Below are 22971 nucleotides of genomic sequence, written 5' to 3' on the forward strand. Positions count from 1 at the left end.
AACTGTCACTACAACAAATGCTTTCCTTTTCTGTTGTTCTCTTTTTTGGGGTGTGTGTGTGTTCAAATAGGGTCCCTCACTATGTACCTAAGATTGCCCTTAAACTCATGGTCCTCCTGTCTTAGCCTCCAAATGTTGGAATTCTATGTATGTGTGACAACATATGACAAATTAGATCTAAGTTATGGTAGTAGGTTGGAGCATTTTTTTTTATTTTTAAAGATTTATTTATTTATTATATGTAAGTACACTGTAGCTGTCTTCAGACACTCCAGAAGAGGGAGTCAGATCTTGTTACAGATGGTTATGAGCCACCATGTGGTTGCTGGGATTTGAACTCCGGACCTTTGGAAGAGCAGTCGGGTGCTCTTAACCACTGAGCCATCTCACCAGCCCAGTTGGAGCACTTTTTAAAGAAGATTTATTTACTTTTATTTTTTACATATAAGTGTTTTGCCTATATGAACATCTGTGCACCACGTGTGTGCCAGGTGCCTTCAGAGGCTAGGAAGTTAACATCAGATCCCCGAGAAGTGAATTTACAGATGTTTATGAGTTGCCTTGCGGTTGCTGGGAACCAAGTCCTGGTTCTCTGCAAGAGCAGAGTGGGCTTTAACTGCTGAGCCCACTCTCCGCAGTACCAATTACAACACTGAAAAGACTATTCTCAGCTACAGCATTCAATGCCTATCAATTAGAAATAAACCTATTAAAAAGCACATCTTCTGCTAGGTTCTGTGGTACATTTCTGTCCTCTTAGCCACTCAGGAGACCAAGGAGGTTAAAAAGAGCCTGGTCAACATAGGGAGACTGCATGTCAAAACGTTTTAAAGAACCAGAAAGAAAGCAAAGAAAGAAGCAATTATTTCTACATATTTTCCCAAAACAATATTGTTAAAGTAACTATAGGAAATGGCATCAGACTTCATTTACTGCTACCAAATTAAGATAAATTCAATTATCACTTACCAACTGGCCTTAATTATCTAACTATATGCATCATTTATTAGGTGAAATAATAATCTATCATGGAAGCATTCCTCTGAGTGTCATTACCTCTGAATTAGCATGTTCTGATTGTAACTTTTTGCATTCATCTTTGAGTTTTTCAGATTCTCTCTCACGTTCCAAAGTCATGTTATCCATTAGTGTTTGAACTTGGACCAGTTCTTTCTTTAGTACAGCAACATCTTCTATACCAGGTCTCTGAAGCTGTGAAACACACATTTTAATTAAATACTACAGTTAAAAAAAAAACCCTAAAATAATATACATTTTAGAATAAGTCACTAAAAGGAGGTCAAAATAAAAACAAACATTATTACCAATTTTTAGGCTCTAAACTCCATTGCTTCTCGGCCTTTTGGCTAAGATCAAGTGTGTCAACCCCAAACACTGATTCCTGCCCCAATAAACCAATGCCCTTTCCATTCATTCTACTCACAGTCTCATCACGCTACACGCTAGCAAACTCACACCTATCCAAGCATTTCCCTGGCTTGGTGTCCCTTAACAAACTGTGTATGGATCCTAACAACAACTTCACAGACTGTGCATTCCTCCCTCTGCTGAGGAGGAGGCAATGGGACTAAAGAAGTGCTGGGCTCTGACGAGACCTCTTGCCTAGCACGGAGCCAGGGGTCTACACCTTATGATGATACAACAACAAAATTTAAATAAGGAAGAAAAGATGCAAGCTTGTTCCGGGTTTCCAATCAGTTGCTTGTATTCAGTCATTTCTTCATGTATTTATTGAGTGCTACATAAATAAAGATGTCAAAGATAGGGCTAAGGTTGTAAAGCCTGAGGAAAACACTGAACCATGGTACCTACTGACAAATACCGTCATCAAAGAAGTCTGACTTGAGTTTTATGTTTGTATTCCTGGACTTGGTTTGCACAGATTTTATTGAGTATTTTTGTATCGATATTCATAAGGGAAATTGGTTTGAAGTTCTCTTTCTNTGTTGGATCATTGTGTGGTTTAGGTATCAGAGCAATTGTGGCTTCATAGACTGAATTGGGTAGAGTACCTTCTGTTTCTATTTTGTGGAATACTTTGAGTTTTATGTTTGTAGAATTTGAAATAAAATTTCTTTCCAGTTGGAGGCAATGCTAAAACCTGATGCACTGTGAAAATGAAGTGTAAGGAAATGTCTGCATGTTGGCACACACCTTTAGCCCCGACACTGAGGAAGCAGAGGTAAGAGGATCTCTGAGTGGGAGGCCAGTCTTGTCTACATAGCAAGTTCCACGATGGTCAAGGCTACACAGTGAGAGCCTGTCTCAAAAGAGCAAATACAAAGGGAGGAAATGACAGCTTCAGAGATGTGGATACTTAAAAAGAAACAACAGGGGGGCTGGTGAGATGGCTCAGTGGGTAAGAGCACCCAAGTGCTCTTCCAAAAGGTCCCGAGTTCAAATCCCAGCTACCACATGGTGGCTCATAACCATCCGTAACAAGATCTGACTCCCTCTTCTGGAGTGTCCTGCTTGTGGACGTTGTACATCGTGGTGCGGAGCCTAGTGCGCACCACGATGTACAATGTTCCAAAGTCATGTTATCCATTAGTGTTTGAACTTGGACCAGTTCTTTCTTTAGTACAGCAACATCTTCTATACCAGGTCTCTGAAGCAGTTCAGTTTTCAGATCTTGAATTACAGTTGTCTGTTTGTTTAATTCTTCTGTCAAATGTGTCACTTTTTGTTCAGCAGCTGCTCGGAGACTCTTTTCTTCATCATACTTTGACTTTATATCTAATTAAAAATAGCAATACATATATTGGTTTCATAATATTAACCCTGAAGGCAGGCCTTATAAGTCTGCATATATTAACCTGTAAGGTTATACACACTTAAGTCTAATTCACATTCCTTAAGTACCCATAACTATACCCATAAGGTTATGATCATGTTAAATTCCAACCAACAGTAGACTACTTAGTACTTTAATGTACATAAAATGTATGTACATTAAAAAGCATATAATTTGGAACAAAATACATTATGAATAATTAATTGATAGCACAACCAAGTATTAAATATCTAATATATTATACAATCAATTTATTTAAAATGTTACATTTTAATCACCAAGCATTTCAAAAGAGAAAATTTAACTTTAAATTACAAGAAGAAAATACTAAAGGAAAAACATTGAAGGACAAATAAAATAATTTATTCAGCAATTCATATTATTAAACTACATTAATCACTTCTATCGTCTACAAAAATGTTTTAATACACTGAAACATTAGTTTTCTAGGACATATAGTGATGAAAGGGTAGTAAGAATATTTTATTGGCTAAAAAATTCAGATTCAATATACCTGCAATTTCAGTAGCAAGTTGGGCTGCTTTCTGTTCAAACAGATCTTTCATTTGCTTAATATTAAAATTCTCTGTTTGTGCTTCTTCTAATTGTTGCTCTAAAGACTGTAGTTCTAGAAGAGAGCATAGCACTGTGTTAATTATAATGTTAGTCATATACACTAAAGTTTTATTACTTATATCATAATCATGTAATAACAATTGATGTGAATCCATCTATAAGATTATTTTCACATTTCAAAATATTGAGCATATTTGAATCATTTAAGGTAAAAATCACAATTTATAAACATGATTTATAAATAAAAAAATAACTAGAATAACCTCCAAATATCTATAAATATTTGTTTAGAAGTTTAGTTTTGCTTTTTAAAAATTAAGATAAAATCTGAAGTGTAAAAAATAAAGAAATGAAAGATTTACAAAATTAAGATCTTACTTTACAGATAAGGTTAGATTAGAACTTGTGATTCTCCTTTTTCAGCCTCCTGCATGCTAGTATTACAGACATATACCATCATACCCATTTTAAAATGTATTATGTTGTTCATAAACATTATAAAGTGAATTTAGAAATAACTAAGAACAACAATGGCCTTAAAACACATTAGTGAAAGTGTGCAGTCAATGTCTGTCACTACTGCTTCATTCTGAGAGAAATCCCTTCACTACAACTTCTACTCTGAGTCTATCCTGGACTAGTCACTGAGCACCAACCCACTTAACAGCAGCTACAAAGACGCTCATCTCATCATCCACTGCAAGAGGTACAGACAGCATTATCTAATGTAGACTGAACTGTAAGAAATCATTGTGGTAACATTCTAGAGGTCTATTCTTATCTTCAGAATATAATGAACTAAATAACTGACTAAATTGTGACACAAGTAACAATCTAAACAGAACACACAAACAAAATACTTTTACTGTCTTACAAATATGTATAAACATAAACAAAACACCTTTATCAGGTATTAAATTTTAAAAAGGATGAGAAAAATAGAAAAATGAAAACAAAAATGTTTTAATTACCTGCTGACGAATCAGTCACCAATCCATCAGACTTAGCCTCCTTAATTAAAACAGAACACATAAATAAATGTGGTAAAAGAGAAGAAAACTCTATACAATTGGCATGTCTGTCAAGTTAAGTAAGAGGATCTGGGTTAAGATCAGAATCTGATGGCTCTCCTCCTTTCAGATCTGTAAGGTGTCATTAGACAGCTGGCGTCACTTCACTGCAGTCTGCCAGTCCAAGGGCTTTCCTATGTTTGTAGAAACCTCAGTGTCATGCAACAGGTGACATCCACAATTCCATATATTCAGCAATAAAGTAATAACAGCACTTCCCCTGTCTCCAGAAGCCAGCATCAGCTCTTCCCACTTTCCGCATACAGGCTCCTGGTACCAACTGCTAAGCTGCAAGTACACAAGCCTACCGCACAGCACACAGCACCACTGTCTATTTCTCCAGACCAATATCTCATGCTGTGTCAGGCTCCATCACACTCCTTTAGCCTTACCTCTCAAATCTCGCCCACCACCACCTACAGTGCACTCTATCAGTAAGTGATCCCTGTTATACAGCTCTCTGTGGAAAGCATCACTCTCAGGAAACCACTTATAAAGGTACACCTTAAATTTTAATGAGATTTTGCTTAGCATGAGAGACTGATTCTACTACAGTTGAGAAATTATTAATGGACTTTAATAACTGTGGCATTCACTAAGTTGTTCATGTAACTCATCTACTGAATATAGTCTCTGTGAAATATGTTCACTCTATTCTCTCCTTTAAGCACTGAGAATTTAAAGAAAAATAAGTAGCAATAGATATGTGATCTAAGAGATCATTACATTGAACATATCCTTACTATATGCATAAAAATACCTAAACTATTTAAAAATTTAGTAACCTCATATATGCCATCCACTATGACAATCAAGAAGGGTATTATTGTGTGAGAGTTGAAGCAACAGCTAGACACTGGAACACAGGTCAGTAGGAAGGCACTTGCCTAGTACACAGGTCCCTGAGTTCATCAATCATCTCAAAGAGAGAAATAAAGGAAGGGCTCACAAGATGGCTCAGAGGGTAAATGTACTTCTCACTAGGACCTGAACTCACCTTCCTGGGCCAAGAAAAGAATTCTACTCTCACAAGCTGTTGACTGACCTCTATCTACATGCAAGAAGGTACCCACATATATGTACGCACACACATACACACACACACACACACACACACACACACACACATGTGCAATAAATAAATGTGAAACACAGACATACTTTAACCTATAAAATACCAGGCATGCCTTTATTCTCAGCAGAGGCAGAGGCAGAAGCAGGAAGACCTCTGAGAGTTTGAAGCTAGTTTGGTCTATATAGTGAGTTCCAGGACAGTCAGGGCTATGTAGAGAGACCATGTTTCCTCCCCCCCCCCAAAAAAAAAAAAAAGAAGAAGAAGAAGAAGAAGGAGGAGGAGGAGGAGGACGACGACGACGACGAGGACGAGGAGGACGAGGAGGACGAGGACGAGGACGAGGACGAGGAGAAGACAACCACTACCACTACCATATCCTTTAGGGCTAAAGTCATCCAGATACTGGGAAAAATTAATAACTTTCACATATTTTAATATTGTAAAGAGTTAAGTCCATGTCAAAGAATAAAGGATTTCCATATAGATGGCTTAAAATATTTAAAATGTATTTGCTTCTAAACAGAAATTTACTGGAAACACAAGTTGTGACTTACAGTATAGAGAATGTATTTATGAAATATGACACACTAGCACATGCCTATAGTCCCAGGTCTTGAAGGACATTTTCCAGAAGGCCTTGTTATCACAAGAAACGACAATTCCATTGTTACTGCTCTTAAAGATTTTTTCAGTGAGATGAGATGAGGAAGTAGAGGCCAATAATTTGTGTTGAGCCTCAGTTTTTTTAAGCCATTTAAGTATACTGTCAGAAAAATAGAATAACATAAGATTGATGTTTTAAAAACTGATAACTGATTCTCTTTTAAAGCAATGTATATCGATGATTGATTGATAGTTGATAGATAGACAGATAGATATAGATATAGATAGATGATAGACAGAAGATAGATAGATAGATAGATAGATATAGATAGATAGATGATAGACAGACAGATAGATATAGATAGATGATAGACAGTAGATATAGATAGATGATAGATGATAGAAGATACATACATACATACATACATACATACATGCATAGATAGATAGATAGATAGATAGATAGATAGATAGATAGATAGATAGATAGAAGTCCAATTTTTAATTGTGTGTATGCACGAGCACATGTGTGCAGGAGGCCAGAAGAGGGCACTGGATCCCCTGGAACTGCAGTTGCCAGGCACCACTGAGCTGCCTGATGTGGGTGCAGGGGATTAAGCTCGGGTCCTCAGCAAATGCAGCAAGCACACTTAATTACCGAGCCGTCTCTCCAGCCCCTTCACTCCTTTTGAGACAAAGTCTTGCTATGCAGCCTAGACTGTCTTTGAACACACATTTTCTGGCCTCTGCCTTCCAAGTGCTGAGATTACACTATCATACCTAACACAGAAAATTCTTAATGACACATGTTTAAGAAGCTTATCTTTGCTTCCTATATATGCTCCAAATTCATTAGAATTATACAGATTATTTAATAGGCTGTTACACAAAAAATAAATTAGGAAAGTATTTATATCAAGCCCCTTACAAAAGAGTATAATGCTTAATTTTCAACAATAAAAATAAACAACTAATAAACATGATTTAAGAATTTAAAATGCAATTACTTGCTGCTGTAGCCCTTGATATTTTTCTAATTCTTTCTTTAATTCTTCTGAGTACCATTTTTCTTCCTGATAAGAAAGATTTTAATTAGTAAATTTTAAAACAATTTTTAATGTGAAACTCTAAAAATAAACAATCATTGGAGTGTTTATTTTTACCTTAAGTGAGGCCTGTAGGTCTTGGACCTCTTGTCTGAGTAGTGTTATGTCATCTCTAAAGATGCATGAGGAGAGAGGAAAGGTCTTTTAATTTACAAGCTTAGCAAGTGATAATCAGTAAATTTTAATGTTATAGCTTTTCCAATTATTTTTAAAACACTGAATGTTTTCTGTATAAAAGCCTTTAGAAAATTAATTTCAGTCTTAAAAGCACATGGTTTACAAACAAAAACAATTCACAAGCAAATAACAAGATAATTATCAAGTGCCTAGAGCAGAAACAAAGTTACCAACAATAACCATGAATGGCTTCCTAACACAGGTAGGGCAAGGTCTACAGCTGCCAGCAGTACTATCAAATGTGCATAATCTGCCCTTGCCTGGTCACTCTCCCCTTCATTCACTTGGCTGTATAACACTGGTTTGTTTCTGACTGAAATCCACAGAATACCTTCTTTAAGCGAGGAAGACCACGCTAATTGAGGACAGATTTAAATTAAGTAGTATGAGAACATTACAATTTTCAGAAAGTAATTAATGTTGACATAGCAATTATATCACATGTGCATTCCATGACAATACCCGTTTCAAACTAGTATACTGTACCGTGTCAAAGCAAGACTGGCCTCTTCACCATGACCCGAGTCATTACCAGCATCATGAACGGCCTGATAGTGCTTGAAAAGTTCATCAGCAGACCCAAGAGATTTCATACACTGGGGACATATGAAACCCTAAAAAGGGGAACCAAAAAGTTTTAAAACTATTTAATTTTGAACAATAACACTTAGCATTTATGAAATATGGCCAATATAGTCATACCATAATGCCATTAAATAAACTGTAATTTATAATGATAAGCCACAATTCTATTATCAAGCAAAGGTATTTATTTCACTATCAATTCTGCTTAAAGTATACAAAACATAAAGAAAACACAGCTATCTTTTAGGCTGCACCAAACTAATAGCTAAAGAAATGAATGAGACGTTAGTTTGTGGTTTTGGTTTTTTTTCTTTTGTGAGACAGGGTCTCACTATGTAGCATTGCAACAAGAGCTCACTATGTAAATCAGGATGGCCTTGAACTCACATAGTTCCACTCGACTCTGCCTTCTGAGTACTGGGATTTAAGGTGTGTGCCATGACACCAAGCAATTCTAGATTAGTTGAAAACATTTTCCATCACAATTTTTCTCTGTGTGTGTGTATTCTCATTAAAGTAACAATTGTTCTAATCTATTTCATAGGAATATAAAAAAAAAAAGGTAAGGTATTGAAATGATTTTGTCACCGAAGGAAAAAATTAAGACTGTAAGTATCTCACACAAAGCTCTATTAGCCAAGTGTTGTAATCAGAAAATATCTAGCAGAGTGATGGTGCACACCTATAGTTTCAGCAACCCAGAAATAGAGGCAAACGGATCCGAAGTTTAAAGTCATCTCAAGTACATAGTAAGACCAACATTAGGTACATGAGACCCTGCTTCAAAATAAATAAACAGAAACAAATAAATAATTGCTAGCCTACGGCTAACATAATAAAAGCCCTAAGCTAATGAAAAGTCTAATAAAACATAAGCAGCCGATAATCCCAGAATATATGATTTACGACGATCATTGATAACGCTGTTAAGCATCCTGCTATAATTCCATGTTTTCTGTGTTTGGGGTTACAATTCAGGACTGAATCATAAAATCAGCATACTTGGCTATAACTTTAATATTCCACAGAATACATGAGAAGTTATTTTACTAATAGTAAACAACATTTTATTACATTTTTGATCAATGACAAAAAATATTTATTACAATAAAATAACAAAAACATTTCAAAAATGCCCTCACAAATTAACTGCTAGAGGTAGCTAGAATAACTAAACTTTCCATTGGACCCGTACTATACACCAGAAATTTGCCCTACACAATCTCATTTAAAGCTCATGCCTATTCATTTAGTGTTGCTAACTATATTTTATAGAATAGGAAACTCAAAAAAACTAAGAAGTCACAAATGACCAAGAATTGCTAGGCAAATCCCATGTTTCTAGAATATTATATTATCTCTTTTTTGTTTGTTTGTTTTTCGAGACAGGGTTTCTCTGTGTAGCCTTGGCTGTCCTGGAACTCACTCTGTAGACCAGGCTAGCCTCGAATTCAGAAATCTGCCTGCCTCTGCCTCCCGAGTGCTGGGATTAAAGGTGTGTGCCACCACGCCCGGCTTATATTATCTCTTGAACTCACTGACTTAATCCTTAAAAGTGACTTCCTTAAAACAGGTCTTCTTCTAACTTCTCAGTGACTTTATTCAACAGGTATCTATTATCACCTAATGATGATGATAATAATAATAACAACAACAACAACAACAACAACAATAGCTCTATGAAAGACACAAATTTTAAAATACAGTCCCAGCCCATAAAGAAAGGAGAAGACTGATGACACATACGGAAAAGTATCCTTTTGTGGAATGGAATCAATGGTTAACCAAATCGCATTAAACTGACCAATGTATGGCTAGCTAACTACAAACTGTATTAGCAAGTCAAAGGCTATAAGAACTCCCTGGTTAGTGGTCTGATGATCCTCTAAAAATTATTTGTTTAAGAGGTATATACAAAGTATTATATTTTATTTTAGCATAATTAATATACAATAGAAATCTCACTTTTAGTCTCTTAAATTTTTACATTCAAAGTTTCTATGAAGTCAGGCAGTAGTGGAACAGCCTTTAATCACAGCACTCAGGAGGCAGAGGAAGGTGGATCTCTGAGTTTGAGACCAGCCTGGTCTACAGAATAAGTTCCAGGACAGCCAGGGTTATACAGAGAAATTCTGTCTCAAAACAAACAAAACAAAACAAAGTTTCTATGAATAACAGTTTCCCACACTTTGCACATCCAAATACTTCTCACCAAGAGCTCCAAGGATGCCTTACTCCGAATCCTTACCTTTACAAACTACCAGAGCATTTCAATTCTGAAAACATTCTCAACCCTTACTCAACTCAACCTACACGTTCCTCTAGCCTTTAAGAACATCGCCCATGCAATTGATTTTGCAGGGGTACGTCCTATACACAAAATATTTAAGTTTATTGAAACAAAGATAAAGTATCAGTGAAAACTTCATGAAATTTTTAAGTGTATAATTCTGCTAATTTGGTGGCAAGAAATAAATCTGAATTGAGTTTAGCACGTGCACAGTAATTCTGGGTTGTTTCTTTATTTCAAACACAAAGGTAAAAACTACACATTCCAGTGCACATCCACACTGCAAGCAACAAGTAAGTACATGCTGACTTTGAAACATCTATGAAAACTAAAGTCTGCTTCATGGGAATGTAGGAATGCCACCTTTTCTTCACTCTATACAAACTAGAACAATTCCCTCTAAAGATCACTGCTGTCCATGAGTATGTTCACTCAAGTAGTGCACTGGTATCTTGCACAATATCTAGTCAGAACTATCACTTTCTTTTGAAGAAAATGTCCTTGCCATATTGCAACAACAACGACAAAAACAACAACAACAACAACAACAACAACAACAACAACAACAACAAAATTAAATTGTGAAGAAAGTAGACCGTGCCACCAGACAGAAGAACTGGTAAGGTTGAAACAGGTTCAAAACCCCCAAAAACTCCAGAATAGTGAACAGCAGGCATAGAACCAGCTCCCTGCCAAGCTCTACTTATCCAAGAATAGGTACCCATGACACCTCACTGAAAGGACCATGACAACCAATCAGATAGCATAAAAACCTGAGTGCTCCATGCTAATGAGATATCCAGATAGGCCCCAAGTATTTAGCCAATGAGCTTCCCTTCCTGGGTACCCGCTCATGCAAAGATATTTTTTTATTACTCATTTTACCTGTTTACATTTCAAATGATATCTTCCTTCCCGGTTACCCCTCCATGAATCCCACCATCCCATCTTCTCTCCCCCTGTCCCCTTTGCCTCTGTGAGGGTGCTCTTCCACCCACTCCCCACTCTACACTGGGACATCAAGCCTCCACAGGACCAAGGGCCTTTCCTCCCACTGATGTCAGATAAGGCTATCCTCTGCTATATATGTATCTGGAACCATGGATCCCTCCATGTGTACTCCTTGGTTGTTGGTTTAGCCTCTGGGAGCTCTGGGTGGTCCCGTTAGTTGAAGTCATTCTTACTATGGGGTTGCAATCCCCTTCAGCTCCTTCAGTTCTTCCCCTAGCTCTTCTATTGCAGTCCCCTGGCTCAGTACAATGGCTGTCTGTGAGTATCTGTATCTGTATTGGTCAGGTGCTGGTAGAACCTCTCAGGGAACAGCCATACCAGGCTCCTGTCAGCAAGAACTTCTTTGCATCAGCAATAGTGTGGGGGGTTTGGTGTCTGCAAATGGAATGGATCCCTAGGTAAGGCATTCTCTGGATGGCCTTTCCTGCAGTCTATGTTCCTTTCTTTCTCCATGTCTTTTCTTTGGACAGGAACATTTCTGGGTTTAAAATTTTGAGATGGGTGGTCAGCCCCATCCCTCAACTAGGGGCCGTGTCTATCTACTGGAGGTGGCCTCTACAGATTGTACCTCCCCCTTGTTGGGTATTTCAGCTAATGTCATCCCCGTTGGGTCCTGGGAGAGTCTCACTTCCCTGGCATCTGGGACTTTCTAGTGGCTCCCCCAGTTCCCCAAATCCAATGCTACATATTTCTATTTGATTTCCTGACCCTCTATACTTCTCTCCTGTTCCTTCCAATACTTGATCCTGCCCCAATTTTTTCCCTCATCCGCTCCCTCTCAGATCCTTCCCTCCCTTTACCTCCTGTAATTATTTTGTTTCCCTTTCTATGAAGGATTGAAGCATCCACACTTTGGTCTTCCTTCTTCTTAAGTTCCTTATGGTTTGTGGGCTGTACTGTGGGTATTCTGGGCTTTTTAAGCTACTATCCACTTATCAGTGAGTACATACCATGTGTGTTCTTTTGTGTCTGGGTTACCTCAATCAGGTGATATTTTCTAGATGATATTTTCTAGTTCCATCCATTTGCTTGCGGATTTCATGAAGACATTGTTTTTAATTGCTGAGTAGCACTCCATTGTGTAAATGTACCACATTTCCTGTATCATCTGTTGAAGGACATCTGAGTTCTTTCCAGCTTCTAGCTATTATAATAAGGCTGCTATGAACATAATGGAACATGTGTCCTTATTACACATTGGAGCATCTTTTGGGTATATGTCCAGGAGTAGTATAGCTGGGTCTTTAGGTACTATGTCCAATTTTCTGAGGAAACTGCCAAACTGATTTCCAGAGTGGTTGTACCAGCTTGCAATCCTACCAGCAATGGAGGAGTGTTCCTCTTTCTCCACATCCTTGCCAGCATCTACTGTTACCTGAGTTTTTGATCTTAGCCATTCTGCTTGGTATGAGGTAGAATCTCAGGGTCAGTTTGATTTGATGACTAAGGATGTTGAACATTTCTTTAGGTGCTTCTCAGCCATTTGATATTCCTCAGTTGAAAATTCTTTGTTTAGCTCTGTATCCCATTTTTTAAATAGGGTTATTTGATTCTCTGGAGACTAACTTCTTGAGTTCTTTGCATATATTGGATATTAGCCGTCTATTGGATATAGGATTGGTAAAGATCTTTTCCCAATCTGTTGGTTGCCGTTTTGTCCTATTGACAGTGTCTTTTGCCTTACAGAAGCTTTGCAATTTCATGAAATCCCATTTGTCAATAGATCTTAGAGCATGAGCCACTGATGTTCGATTCAGGAAACTTTCCCCTGTGCTGATATGTTCGAGGTGTGAGAGCTTATTTCTGGGTCTTCCATTCTATTCCATTGATCTACCTGCCTGTCTCTGTACCAGTACCATGCACTTTTTATCACTATTGCCCTGTAGTCCAGCTTGAGGTCAGTGGGATCTCCCAGAAGTTCTTTAACTGTTAGGATTAGTAAGAGAACTTCAGACCAATTTCCCTTATGAATATCAATGCAAAAATATTAAATAAAATTCTTGCAAGCCAAATCCAAGAACACATCAAAACGATCATTCACCATGATCAAGTAGGCTTCATCCCAGAGATGCAGGGATGGTTCAACATATGAAAATCCATCAATGTAATCCACTATATAATCAAATTCAAAGAAAAAAAACCCACATGATTACCTCATTCGATGGTGAAAAAACCTTTGACAAAGTACAACAGCCCTTCATATTAAAAGAATTAGAAAGATCAGGAATTCAAGGTCCATACCTAAACATAATAAAAGCAACATACAGCAAACCAGTAGCTAACATCAAACTCAATGGAGAGAAACTTGAAGCAATCCCACTAAAATTAAGTACTAGACAAGGCTGTCCACTCTCTCCCTACCTAGTCAATAGAGTACTCAAAGTTCTAGCCAGAGCAATTCGACAACAAAAGGAGATCAAAGGGATACAAATTGGGAAGGAGGAAGTCAAGATATCACTATTTGTGGATACTATAATAATATACATAAGCAACCCAAAAAATTCTACCAGAGAACTCTTATAGCTGATAAACAACTTCAGCAAAGTGGCTGGATATAAAATTAACTCTAACAAATCAGTAGCCTTCCTCTACTCAAAGGGTAAAATGGGATGAGAAAAAAATTAGGGAAATGACACCATTCACAATAATCACAAATATCAAATATCTTGGTGTGATTCTAACTAAGCAAATAAAAGATCTGTATGACAAGATCTTCAAGTCTCTGAAGAAAGAAATTGAAGAAGATCTCAGAAGATGGAAAGATCTCCCATGCTCGTGGATCACCAAGATTAACATAGTCAAAATGGCCATCCTACCAAAAGCAATCTACAGATTCAATGCAAACCCCATCAAAATTCTAACTCAATTCTTCACAGAGATAGAGCAATTTTCAAATTCATCTGGAATAACAAAAAACCCAGGACTGCAAAAGGTATTTAACCCCTGATTTACCCTGAGTGAAACACATGCATTCACATCCACCATAAAAACAATGCAGTTTGGACAAGCAATGACCATCTCCTTTACTTGGAACCAAACTGGATGCCTCCCAGCCCCTGGCTTAGCCATCCCCTTCCAACATGGCACATAGGAACACGATTCTCAACTCCCTGCAGTTCACAGCAGTGTTCAGGTACACAGGAATCTGAGAACCACAGCATCCACCCCAGATCTCACAGGCTGGGGCTCCTATTACAGACTGTTCTCCTTCCCAAGTAGCAACCAGCAGTGCTCTGGCACCCGAGCAGTGAGGCAGACATGCAGCTATCCAAATATGCTCTCCTTGACATCTCTTCCCTGGTATATAATAATGTAAGTGGTTTCAGCTACCACTTATATGTAATTCAAATATCAAGCCAATACTATGCAGGGCAGTTATGGATATATACATGCCGGAACATATATCCCTACCTACATTCTACAGGCATTTCACAAACAGTAAATCCAAGTCTTGACATGTTTTCCAAACTTCTTTTTATTAACTTTCACCTTTCAACATGAACTATAAACTTAAGAATTATGAATGACTCGTCTACCTCATTGGTCATTAAGACAGCACACCTAAGCATTCTTCCCTTCTATGTTTTCCTCCCACCCTCTCTGCAGCACCTCTTGTTCAGTTACTATCTATTGTACTGACAAACGTAGAAATATTCCAACAGTGTTCCTATACCTAGCCTACTTTCTTCTAACTAATGGATGTTCCACACAGCTGCCAGAAGCACCTTCCTAAAACAGACTCTTCAATATTCTCCACCAATCTTTATCATCCACATGACCCACAAGTTCTTCATGGCCATTCTGCTAATGACTCATAAAATTTGATGTCCAAACCCCTCTAAATCTATCCCGCATACTTCAACAATAGTAGCACTCCTGTGGCCCTGAGTACAAATTGTTCTCTGTGCCTTTACATATACTGCTTTATATCCTCCAACCACACTATTAACTTGTCAAGTTCTTTGACTCTAACAATATATTAGATCTTTTTACCTCTATCCCCCTATATGGGCAATGTGGTTCTTTCATGATAGATAGATGGATAGATAGATAGATAGATAGATAGATAGATAGATAGATAGATAGACAGACACACTCATACACACACAATGAAATCCTATACTGTATATTTATTTATTAAAGTATAAGGTTGACAATAAAGAAATTGGTTGAACAGTAGGCCATTAATATCTTGTAAATAATAAAAGCTTCCAAAAGCAAAATGAGTAAAATAATAATCTCTAAAGATGTGTAAACTAAAAAATATTTTTAAAACTTCTCTTTTCCTTGGGTATTGATGTAAAAACAATATATTTCCTAGTCAAATATGATAGCACATACCTATTATCCCAGCACTTGAGAGGTAGACACAGGAAAATTGTGAGTTCAAACCCAGTTTAGGTTATTAGACCTTGTCATTTCTCTGTCTGTCTGCCCCCCCTCTCTCTCTCTCTCTATATATATATATATCTATATATATATATATCTATATATATATATATATATATATATATATATATATATATAATTTTACATGGCAAAAACCAAAGCTCACTGATAGAAAGACAAATACTACCAGATAATTCTATAGAGTAGATTCATAGAAAGACCTATAACAGAAGCAGCATCAATTCATCATACATAATATATATATATATATATATATATATATATATATATATATATATATATATCTCACATGTGTATCTCATCTCTATCTTACTGAAGCTTCATCCAGTATGTATTAATATATTCATGTAAATATTGTGTTGCAGGATATTTGATCACACTGTGAACCCCAAGATTGTGTTGTTTACTGGAAAAAACTGTTTCTAGTTGTGCTGTGGCTCAGCCTTAGCACACACCTTTAATCCAAGAGCTTTCTCCTTGAATATTGTAAACAGGATTAAATAAAATCAACCATAGGTCAAGAGGAGGAGCAAGCAACCAGTTCACAGGAGTGAACACTGGGTTATTAAGAAAAAGACGGAGTGAGTAAGAAGGCAGAAGGACAGATAGAGGGCATACAGGAAGTAGAAGGGAGGAACATTCAGTTTGGAGGAGGATTTTGAGCCTGTGTGGGAGAGGGGCATTGCTGCGGGGATGTGAGCTGAGGTCAGCTGGGTGCCTTCTCTGCCTCTGAACCAGACAGCTTTTATCCCAGCATCTGGCTCCTGAGCCTTCACTGGTAAAATTTACAATTGAGATTTTGTTAAAAACAAAACAAAACAAAACAATAATATTGCTCACATGAGATTTTTGGATCAGGTTCTTAAAAGTGAATGAGTGTTCCCTGACAGAAATAAAAGACAGACCCTCTGAGGAAATGCCTAAGCACTAACAAAGATGTAGGAAGGGCTATGGACAGAAGCATGCTAGTCGAGGAAGCAGGGCTTTTAGTGTACTCTAGTGAAGGGTGGGGGTTCAGCAGGTGAATAAAGGCTGTGATCCTGTGAAACTACTGAAATGAACAAAAAGTCAAAGTGGTAGTGCGAGTGTACTTTTTCTGGACACTGAATTAACACTATTAGTAGCCAAATGGCATGGGTGAAGAACACTCATCTAGCATATGCATAATACTCGGTTCAATCCCTTGCATCACACACAGACACACAGAGAGACAAAGAAGGACAGAGGAAGAATGAAAATGAATAATGCAGTTAGGCTCCAAATGTATTTAGGTTTTTAGTTTTGAACTCTAAAAGAACCTTTTATGATAATGTAGCTGGGATTACTCTTTCTTCAAAACTACCTATTGTCTACCACCATATTTCACACTGGTTCTACTTTATGCTTAAGTCAGCATGCTTATAGCCTGTCCAATAACTGTTATATTATACTGGCTTACATGCCTGTGGTATAAAATAGCACGTGAATAACAATAATACTTACCCTGTCATTTCTTATTTGTATCTTAACTTCCACTGTTAGCTAGTAAGAAAATTATAGTGTTCCTTGAAAACTTAGATTCCAATTATGTTATTTACCCTTTACAACTTCAGTTTGTTGTTGTTGTTGCTTTGTGTTATTGTTGAGGCAAAGTCTTACAATATAGCTCAGGCTGGCATTAAACTCACAGTCAGCATCCTGAATGCTAGGATTACATGCGTGGACCATAGATGTTTGAGTGTTGCCTTTAATTACAAGTTGTGATGCTAGCTAGCATGAGTACCAGAAGAGTAATGACGACCCTGAAGCACATCATCATGCACCTCGAACCTCTATTCCAGGTTAGTACCTCAGAAAAGAACTGATCCATTCCTAAGAGAAAAACTTAGGAGTAATACTCCAAATTCATGAATTTTCCCTGTGATTTTATCTTGAATATTTACATAAAACTTAAGGCATAGCTGAAAGAAAAATAAATCTTTGTAAATATATTTGCCCACTTTCTTAACTAGCATTAAATCTCTCCATGACAACTTAACAGCATAAGCCTAAGTCAACTAGTATCTTCTGCTCTTAATTCTAGCAAGATTCTTTAATTCTGGTAACCTACTTTTTTACCTTGTTTTATATTTCAAAAGTCATTTCTAAAAATTATTAGTATGATACATATAGATATAAAAAGTAATAAAAAGTTATTAAAACTACATACCCACTTTAAAATATAATTAGCTTCTACTAATCACCCATGAATGAACCAAAAATGAACCTGTTAGCTCACAGAGTTTGATATTAAATCTAAATACAAGAGACTATTTTTTTCTAATCTACATTCAAGGCACCAAGGTTGCTAGACAGATAAACTGAGAGAAATATTCACTAGCAAAAATGTGGTAAAAATAGACAACCATATCTTTCTAAATTTGTCAACAACTTTCAAAAACTTGTTTATTTAAGGTTAAAAGCAATAAATTCTTTGCTCAAGGGTTGTTATCTGCAATCCTTCCTTGGATCCAGTGCATCTAAGACTTACCCTGACTTAAGGTATTCCTGTGGAACCAAGGGTCCTTTTAGTCATAAGGAAAACTCTTATGTGGCAAGTGCCTACAATTGTCACTGTCACTTAAATACAAAGAAGAAAAACTGACTCATCTACTGGTCAGCTAAAAACATACTAAACACATCTCTAAGACCTTTTTGCCTCCATCTTTGCTTGCCCTGCACCTGGCTTAGCCAGTGTCATACAGTCTAGCTGTTCTTGTTAGAGTGCCCCACCTGAATTGGCCATCTGTCCTCTACACAGATACCGACCATCACAGAGACTTCCCAGTGGGCCTGCTTCATCTTCTCCCTCCTTTGTAACTTAAACATCTGCTCTAGGTAAAGTATTTCATAAACACATCAAGTGAGTTTGCTTTGCTATTTTCTTATGTATGACTGCATCATAGAAAAATAGTCATATTTTTAGGATCTCATAGCACCAAGTTTCATTCTTTTATGATATTTTTAAAGGAATTTTAAAAGTTAGGATTTCCTGCTTTTATAAAAGCAAATTTTAAAAAGAAACATGTTACAAAATCATTGGGAAAATTCTTTCCAGCCTAAGAATCATTTGCCCTAATACTCTGCCCACCCAGCCTTAGGTATACACCAGCATGCCCTGCAGAGCAACAGTTCTCCACTTGTGGGTCACAACCCTCCTGGAGCCAAACGACCCTTTCCCAGGGGTTGCCTAAGACCATCAGGAAACTCAGATATTTACATTAAGACTCATAACTGTAGCAGAATTACAGTTATAAAGTAGCAGTGAAATAATCTCCTGGTGGGCCACCACCTGAGGAGCTGTGTTAAAGAGCGGCAGCCCTGGGAAGGCTGACGAGCCCTGCCCCAGAGACCGGCTCCACAGTCCACATGGGCGCTGATGTGCAGTCACCACCTCCAGTGCATCTGGAGAGCTAAAGCAAAGATGGAGACAGTCTGAGAGTCAGGCTCTCACACTGGTAACACATAAAACCCTTCTGTGCAAGAATCATTTTCACCTGAATGCTTAGTAATCATTACTAAAGCATAAATAATAGATAATACTACAAATATTGAAATACCACTTTATATTTCAAATTTCCTGGCAAAATGTATGTAAACATATTAAGGCATTTATATTTATTTACAAATTCACAAAAAGACAGCTGAAACACTAGGAGAAACCAAGCAGACTACCCAAGAGCCTTTTTCTTTATTGATTCTTTCCCTTAAGCATGCATAATTAAAGCAATCCATATTCCCTTACAGCATAAAAGGGAACCAACACCAAGATGGGGAAAACAAAGCTATTTTGAGCGACCCATAACCAAGCTGCCAAAACAAAATATAGAGGACCCACAGTCACACTGGAGTCACTAACAAGTTCCTGTCCTCTTGCCTCCTGTTCAGTGTGCACTTCCTGGTAATGTTCCGACAAGTCAATAGCAGATACACAGTTTTTCATACACAATGGGCAGATGAAACCCTGTGAAATAACAACCTTTTAGTCTTTGTTTTAATAAAATAAGACATGAGCATGCAAACATTTATAGGAAGAAATTAACCAATCTCTTTTTGGTATGGGTCAGAGAAATTTCAAGATATATCTGGAAACGGTGAAAGGTATATGTAGCGGTGAGTTTTTGCTATACCACTTCGGCTGGCAGATCACACATGTACTCCCGCCAAGGAGCTATCTTTGGATCCACAAATAAAAGACACACACATTAGCTTATTTTTAAGATGTCTTGGCTACCTCAAAGGCTAGGCACTCCTAAACCTCCCCTGCTACCCCAGGCCCCTGGAAAGTGGTCAGTGGCCGCTTACCTGAAGTCTCACATGCCTGGTTGGCTTTATTTCCTTCCCCTCCAGTGTCCCATCCTTCTACCCCAAGTCATGGCGATTCTCTCCCATTCCCTTTCCTCTCTGCGTCATTGCCCTGCCCTATGCCCAGCCACTGGTATCTTTATTGATGGATCAAAAACCAACTGAGGACAAGGACCTTTAGGGTTTGGGCACATAGGTTCCTGATTTAATTAAAGCATTAGAACCAGTCTCCAACAGGTATAAACTGAAGCAGAACTTTAAAAATTAGTCCCCACCTTCACATAATACACTTTCTTTGGTTTACTTGCTCATATGTAGCTGCTTTGGCTCAAATACTCTTTTTATGTACTTTAAATTATTTTTTGTTTATGGTACTTTGTCCATAGTTATCTGAAACCCAGTATTAGCAAGTTAGGTTTTATTTTACATCAAGAAATTTCTGACAGGTAAGATAGGTAATCTTTATGTGATATTATGTTCTCAACAAATAAACTGTTTTAATCAAAGTAATTTTTAGTCTTTACTATGTTCCACTCAGTACAGATCACTCTTCCCATATCTGTAATCCCCAATACATGATGCTTCTTTCTGATCCTCGGGCCACCATAGGCTCATAGATTTGAATGCTTAGCCATCAGGGAATGGCAGGCACTATTTAAGAAAGATTAGAATGATTAAGAGGTGTGGCTTTGTTGGATGAAGTGTATCATTGGTGGTTGGCTGGGAGATTTCAAAAGCCCACGCCACGCCCACTCACTATGTCCTTGTCCACATATCAGGTTGCAGCTCTCAGTTACTGTCCCAGGGCCTGCCCCAGTGCTGCCATGGCCACTGCCATGATGATAATGGACTGAACCTCAAACTGTTGTAAGAGTTGCCTTGATCATGGTACTTTTCACAATAGGAAAGTAACTAAGACAAAAGAACTGTCTAAAAATGTCTACATTTTAAAATGTGAGCTATTAAACTGATGTATGGCTTGAGATCATGTCAGATAAGAACGATGAAAGGATAAGATCATAAAAGAGCTGGGAATACAATGGGCAAAGTAGATAAATCACAACAGTAGGATCAAGGTTTAGAACTTAGGTTTTTGTCAAAACAAATGTAGACTTGGATCCCTGGGACCTGATCAAAGTCATAATAGGTTACTGCGGCCAAGACTGAGAAGGGTATGTCTTGCCCTTGGTACCTTCTGTTTCTCTGTCTCTTATTCTAAATGCCATGCAGTAATCAGCTTTCCTGAGTAATGCCCTCCATGACACAATGCTATACCTTACACAAGCCCCAGTAAAGGAGATAAACAATCATGGAGTGAGACCACTAAAATATAAGCCAAAATAGACCCTTCTTCTTTGTGGTGGTTTGAACAATAATGGCCCCCATAGGCTCATATATTTGGTGATCAGGGAATAGCAGTACTTGAGAGAAATTAGGAGGTATGGCCTTTGGCCTTGTTGATGGAAGTATGTCATTAGGGGTGAGCTTTGAGGTTTCAAGGGCCAAAGCCAGGCCAGTGTTTCTTATTGCTGCCTGTGGATCTGGATATAGAATGCTCAGCTACCACATTGCCTATATGCCATCATGCTCCCTGCCATGATGTTAATGAACTAAATAGCTGAAACTATAAGGAAGCCCCAATTAAAGGCAGTATAACACTGACGAAGACATCCCTCTTTTGTTAGTTTCAGGTGCTGAAAAGCTAACACAACATGTAAAACACACAAAATGCCCAGGACAAAGGAGGCACTCATGAACACTTCCTAGTTATGTATTACTACTCATTCTCTGTGTGTGTGTGTGTGTGTGTATGTGTGTGTGTGTGTGTGAGAGAGAGAGAGAGAGAGAGAGAGAGAGAGAGAGAGAGAACATGTGTGAAAGAAAGGGGGGCATAAATATAAGTGGAAGGGTGCATGTGTGGTACATGTGTGGGTGGTCCACATACATATATGTTTAAGTGCATGCCATGTTTTGACTTGTTAGAGACAAGGTCTCTCACCAACCTAGACCACACCATGCAGACTCAGACAATGCTGTCTGTTTAGCATATTCCAGGGGTCTCTCTCTACCTCCCTAATGTTGGAATTACAAGCACATGTCACAACCATTTAACACTCTGGTGACAGAACTCAGCTCATCCTTCTAGAGCTGCACTAGCCTCCTAGCTTGCTGTCACCATGCCAGACATGCTCTTAGCTCAAACATTTCCAGTGTTCTACATCACTTGCCTCAGAATCTGCCTTGGCTCATTTCTTCACCCTCTTCAGTTCTAAGATATGTCATCCCCATCCTCTCCACTGGAAAAAAATCTTCAGTGGTAAGTACTGCCTTAGTTAGGGTTTCATTGCTGTGAAGAGACACCATGACTAGCAACTTTTATAATGGCCAACATCTAATTAGAGCTGGCTTACAGTTTCAGAGGTTCAGTCCATTATCATCATGGTGGGAAGTATGGCTCTGTCCAGGCAGACATGGGGCTGGAAAAGAAGCTGAGAATTCTAGATCTTGATCCAAAAGAACTGGGAAGAAACTCTCTTCCACACAGAGCAAAGCTTAAGCATAGGACCTCAAAGCCCACCCAACCAGGGACACACTTTCCCCAACAAAGCCACACCTACCACAAAGCCACGCCTCCTACTCAGGCACCTCCCAAGGGCCACGCACACTCAAACCACCCCAGATCCTTAAGACTACAGCTACAGGGAGTTGTGCTGCTCCCTCTCCTGCTGACTTCTCTCAGTAACGCCCACATCGGCCCTGGTACATTTTGAGAATGTTCTGTGTTGACTGCTTACATAGCAACGACAAGGCCAGCCGGGGCAGAAAGTCAGATTTGTCTCCAACAAAAGTGAATCGGTATTGTGAACACAGGTAAACAGCCTCAAAAAATTAACAAGTAAAACCTAACAATACATCAAAATAGTGGTAAC

At 38.1% G+C, this 22971-nt stretch overlaps 1 protein-coding gene across 5 annotated transcripts in view; it reads right to left on the reverse strand.

The window, feature by feature from the left end:
• The window catches only part of Eea1 (early endosome antigen 1), a 100624-nt gene that overhangs the window by 44103 nt on the left and 33550 nt on the right, over window positions 1–22971 (reverse strand). The window contains exons 3-10 of one of the 5 annotated variants that reach the window (XM_029542219.1): window positions 19575–19700; window positions 7909–8036; window positions 7303–7357; window positions 7147–7212; window positions 4363–4402; window positions 3330–3443; window positions 2623–2757; window positions 1057–1199 (exon numbers count right to left, since the gene is read on the reverse strand). In XM_029542219.1, coding sequence (XP_029398079.1) covers window positions 1057–1199; window positions 2623–2757; window positions 3330–3443; window positions 4363–4402; window positions 7147–7212; window positions 7303–7357; window positions 7909–8036; window positions 19575–19700 — 807 coding nt within the window. Of the gene's footprint in view, window positions 1–1056; window positions 1200–2560; window positions 2758–3329; window positions 3444–4362; window positions 4596–7146; window positions 7213–7302; window positions 7358–7908; window positions 8037–19574; window positions 19701–22971 lie in introns of all 5 variants that reach the window. The other 4 variants (XM_029542220.1, XM_021205009.1, XM_029542222.1 and 1 more) reach the window with 4 other exon arrangements.

This window comes from Mus pahari, chromosome 9, assembly GCF_900095145.1.
Source record: "Mus pahari chromosome 9, PAHARI_EIJ_v1.1, whole genome shotgun sequence".
In the NCBI taxonomy this organism is placed as follows: Eukaryota; Metazoa; Chordata; class Mammalia; order Rodentia; family Muridae; genus Mus; species Mus pahari.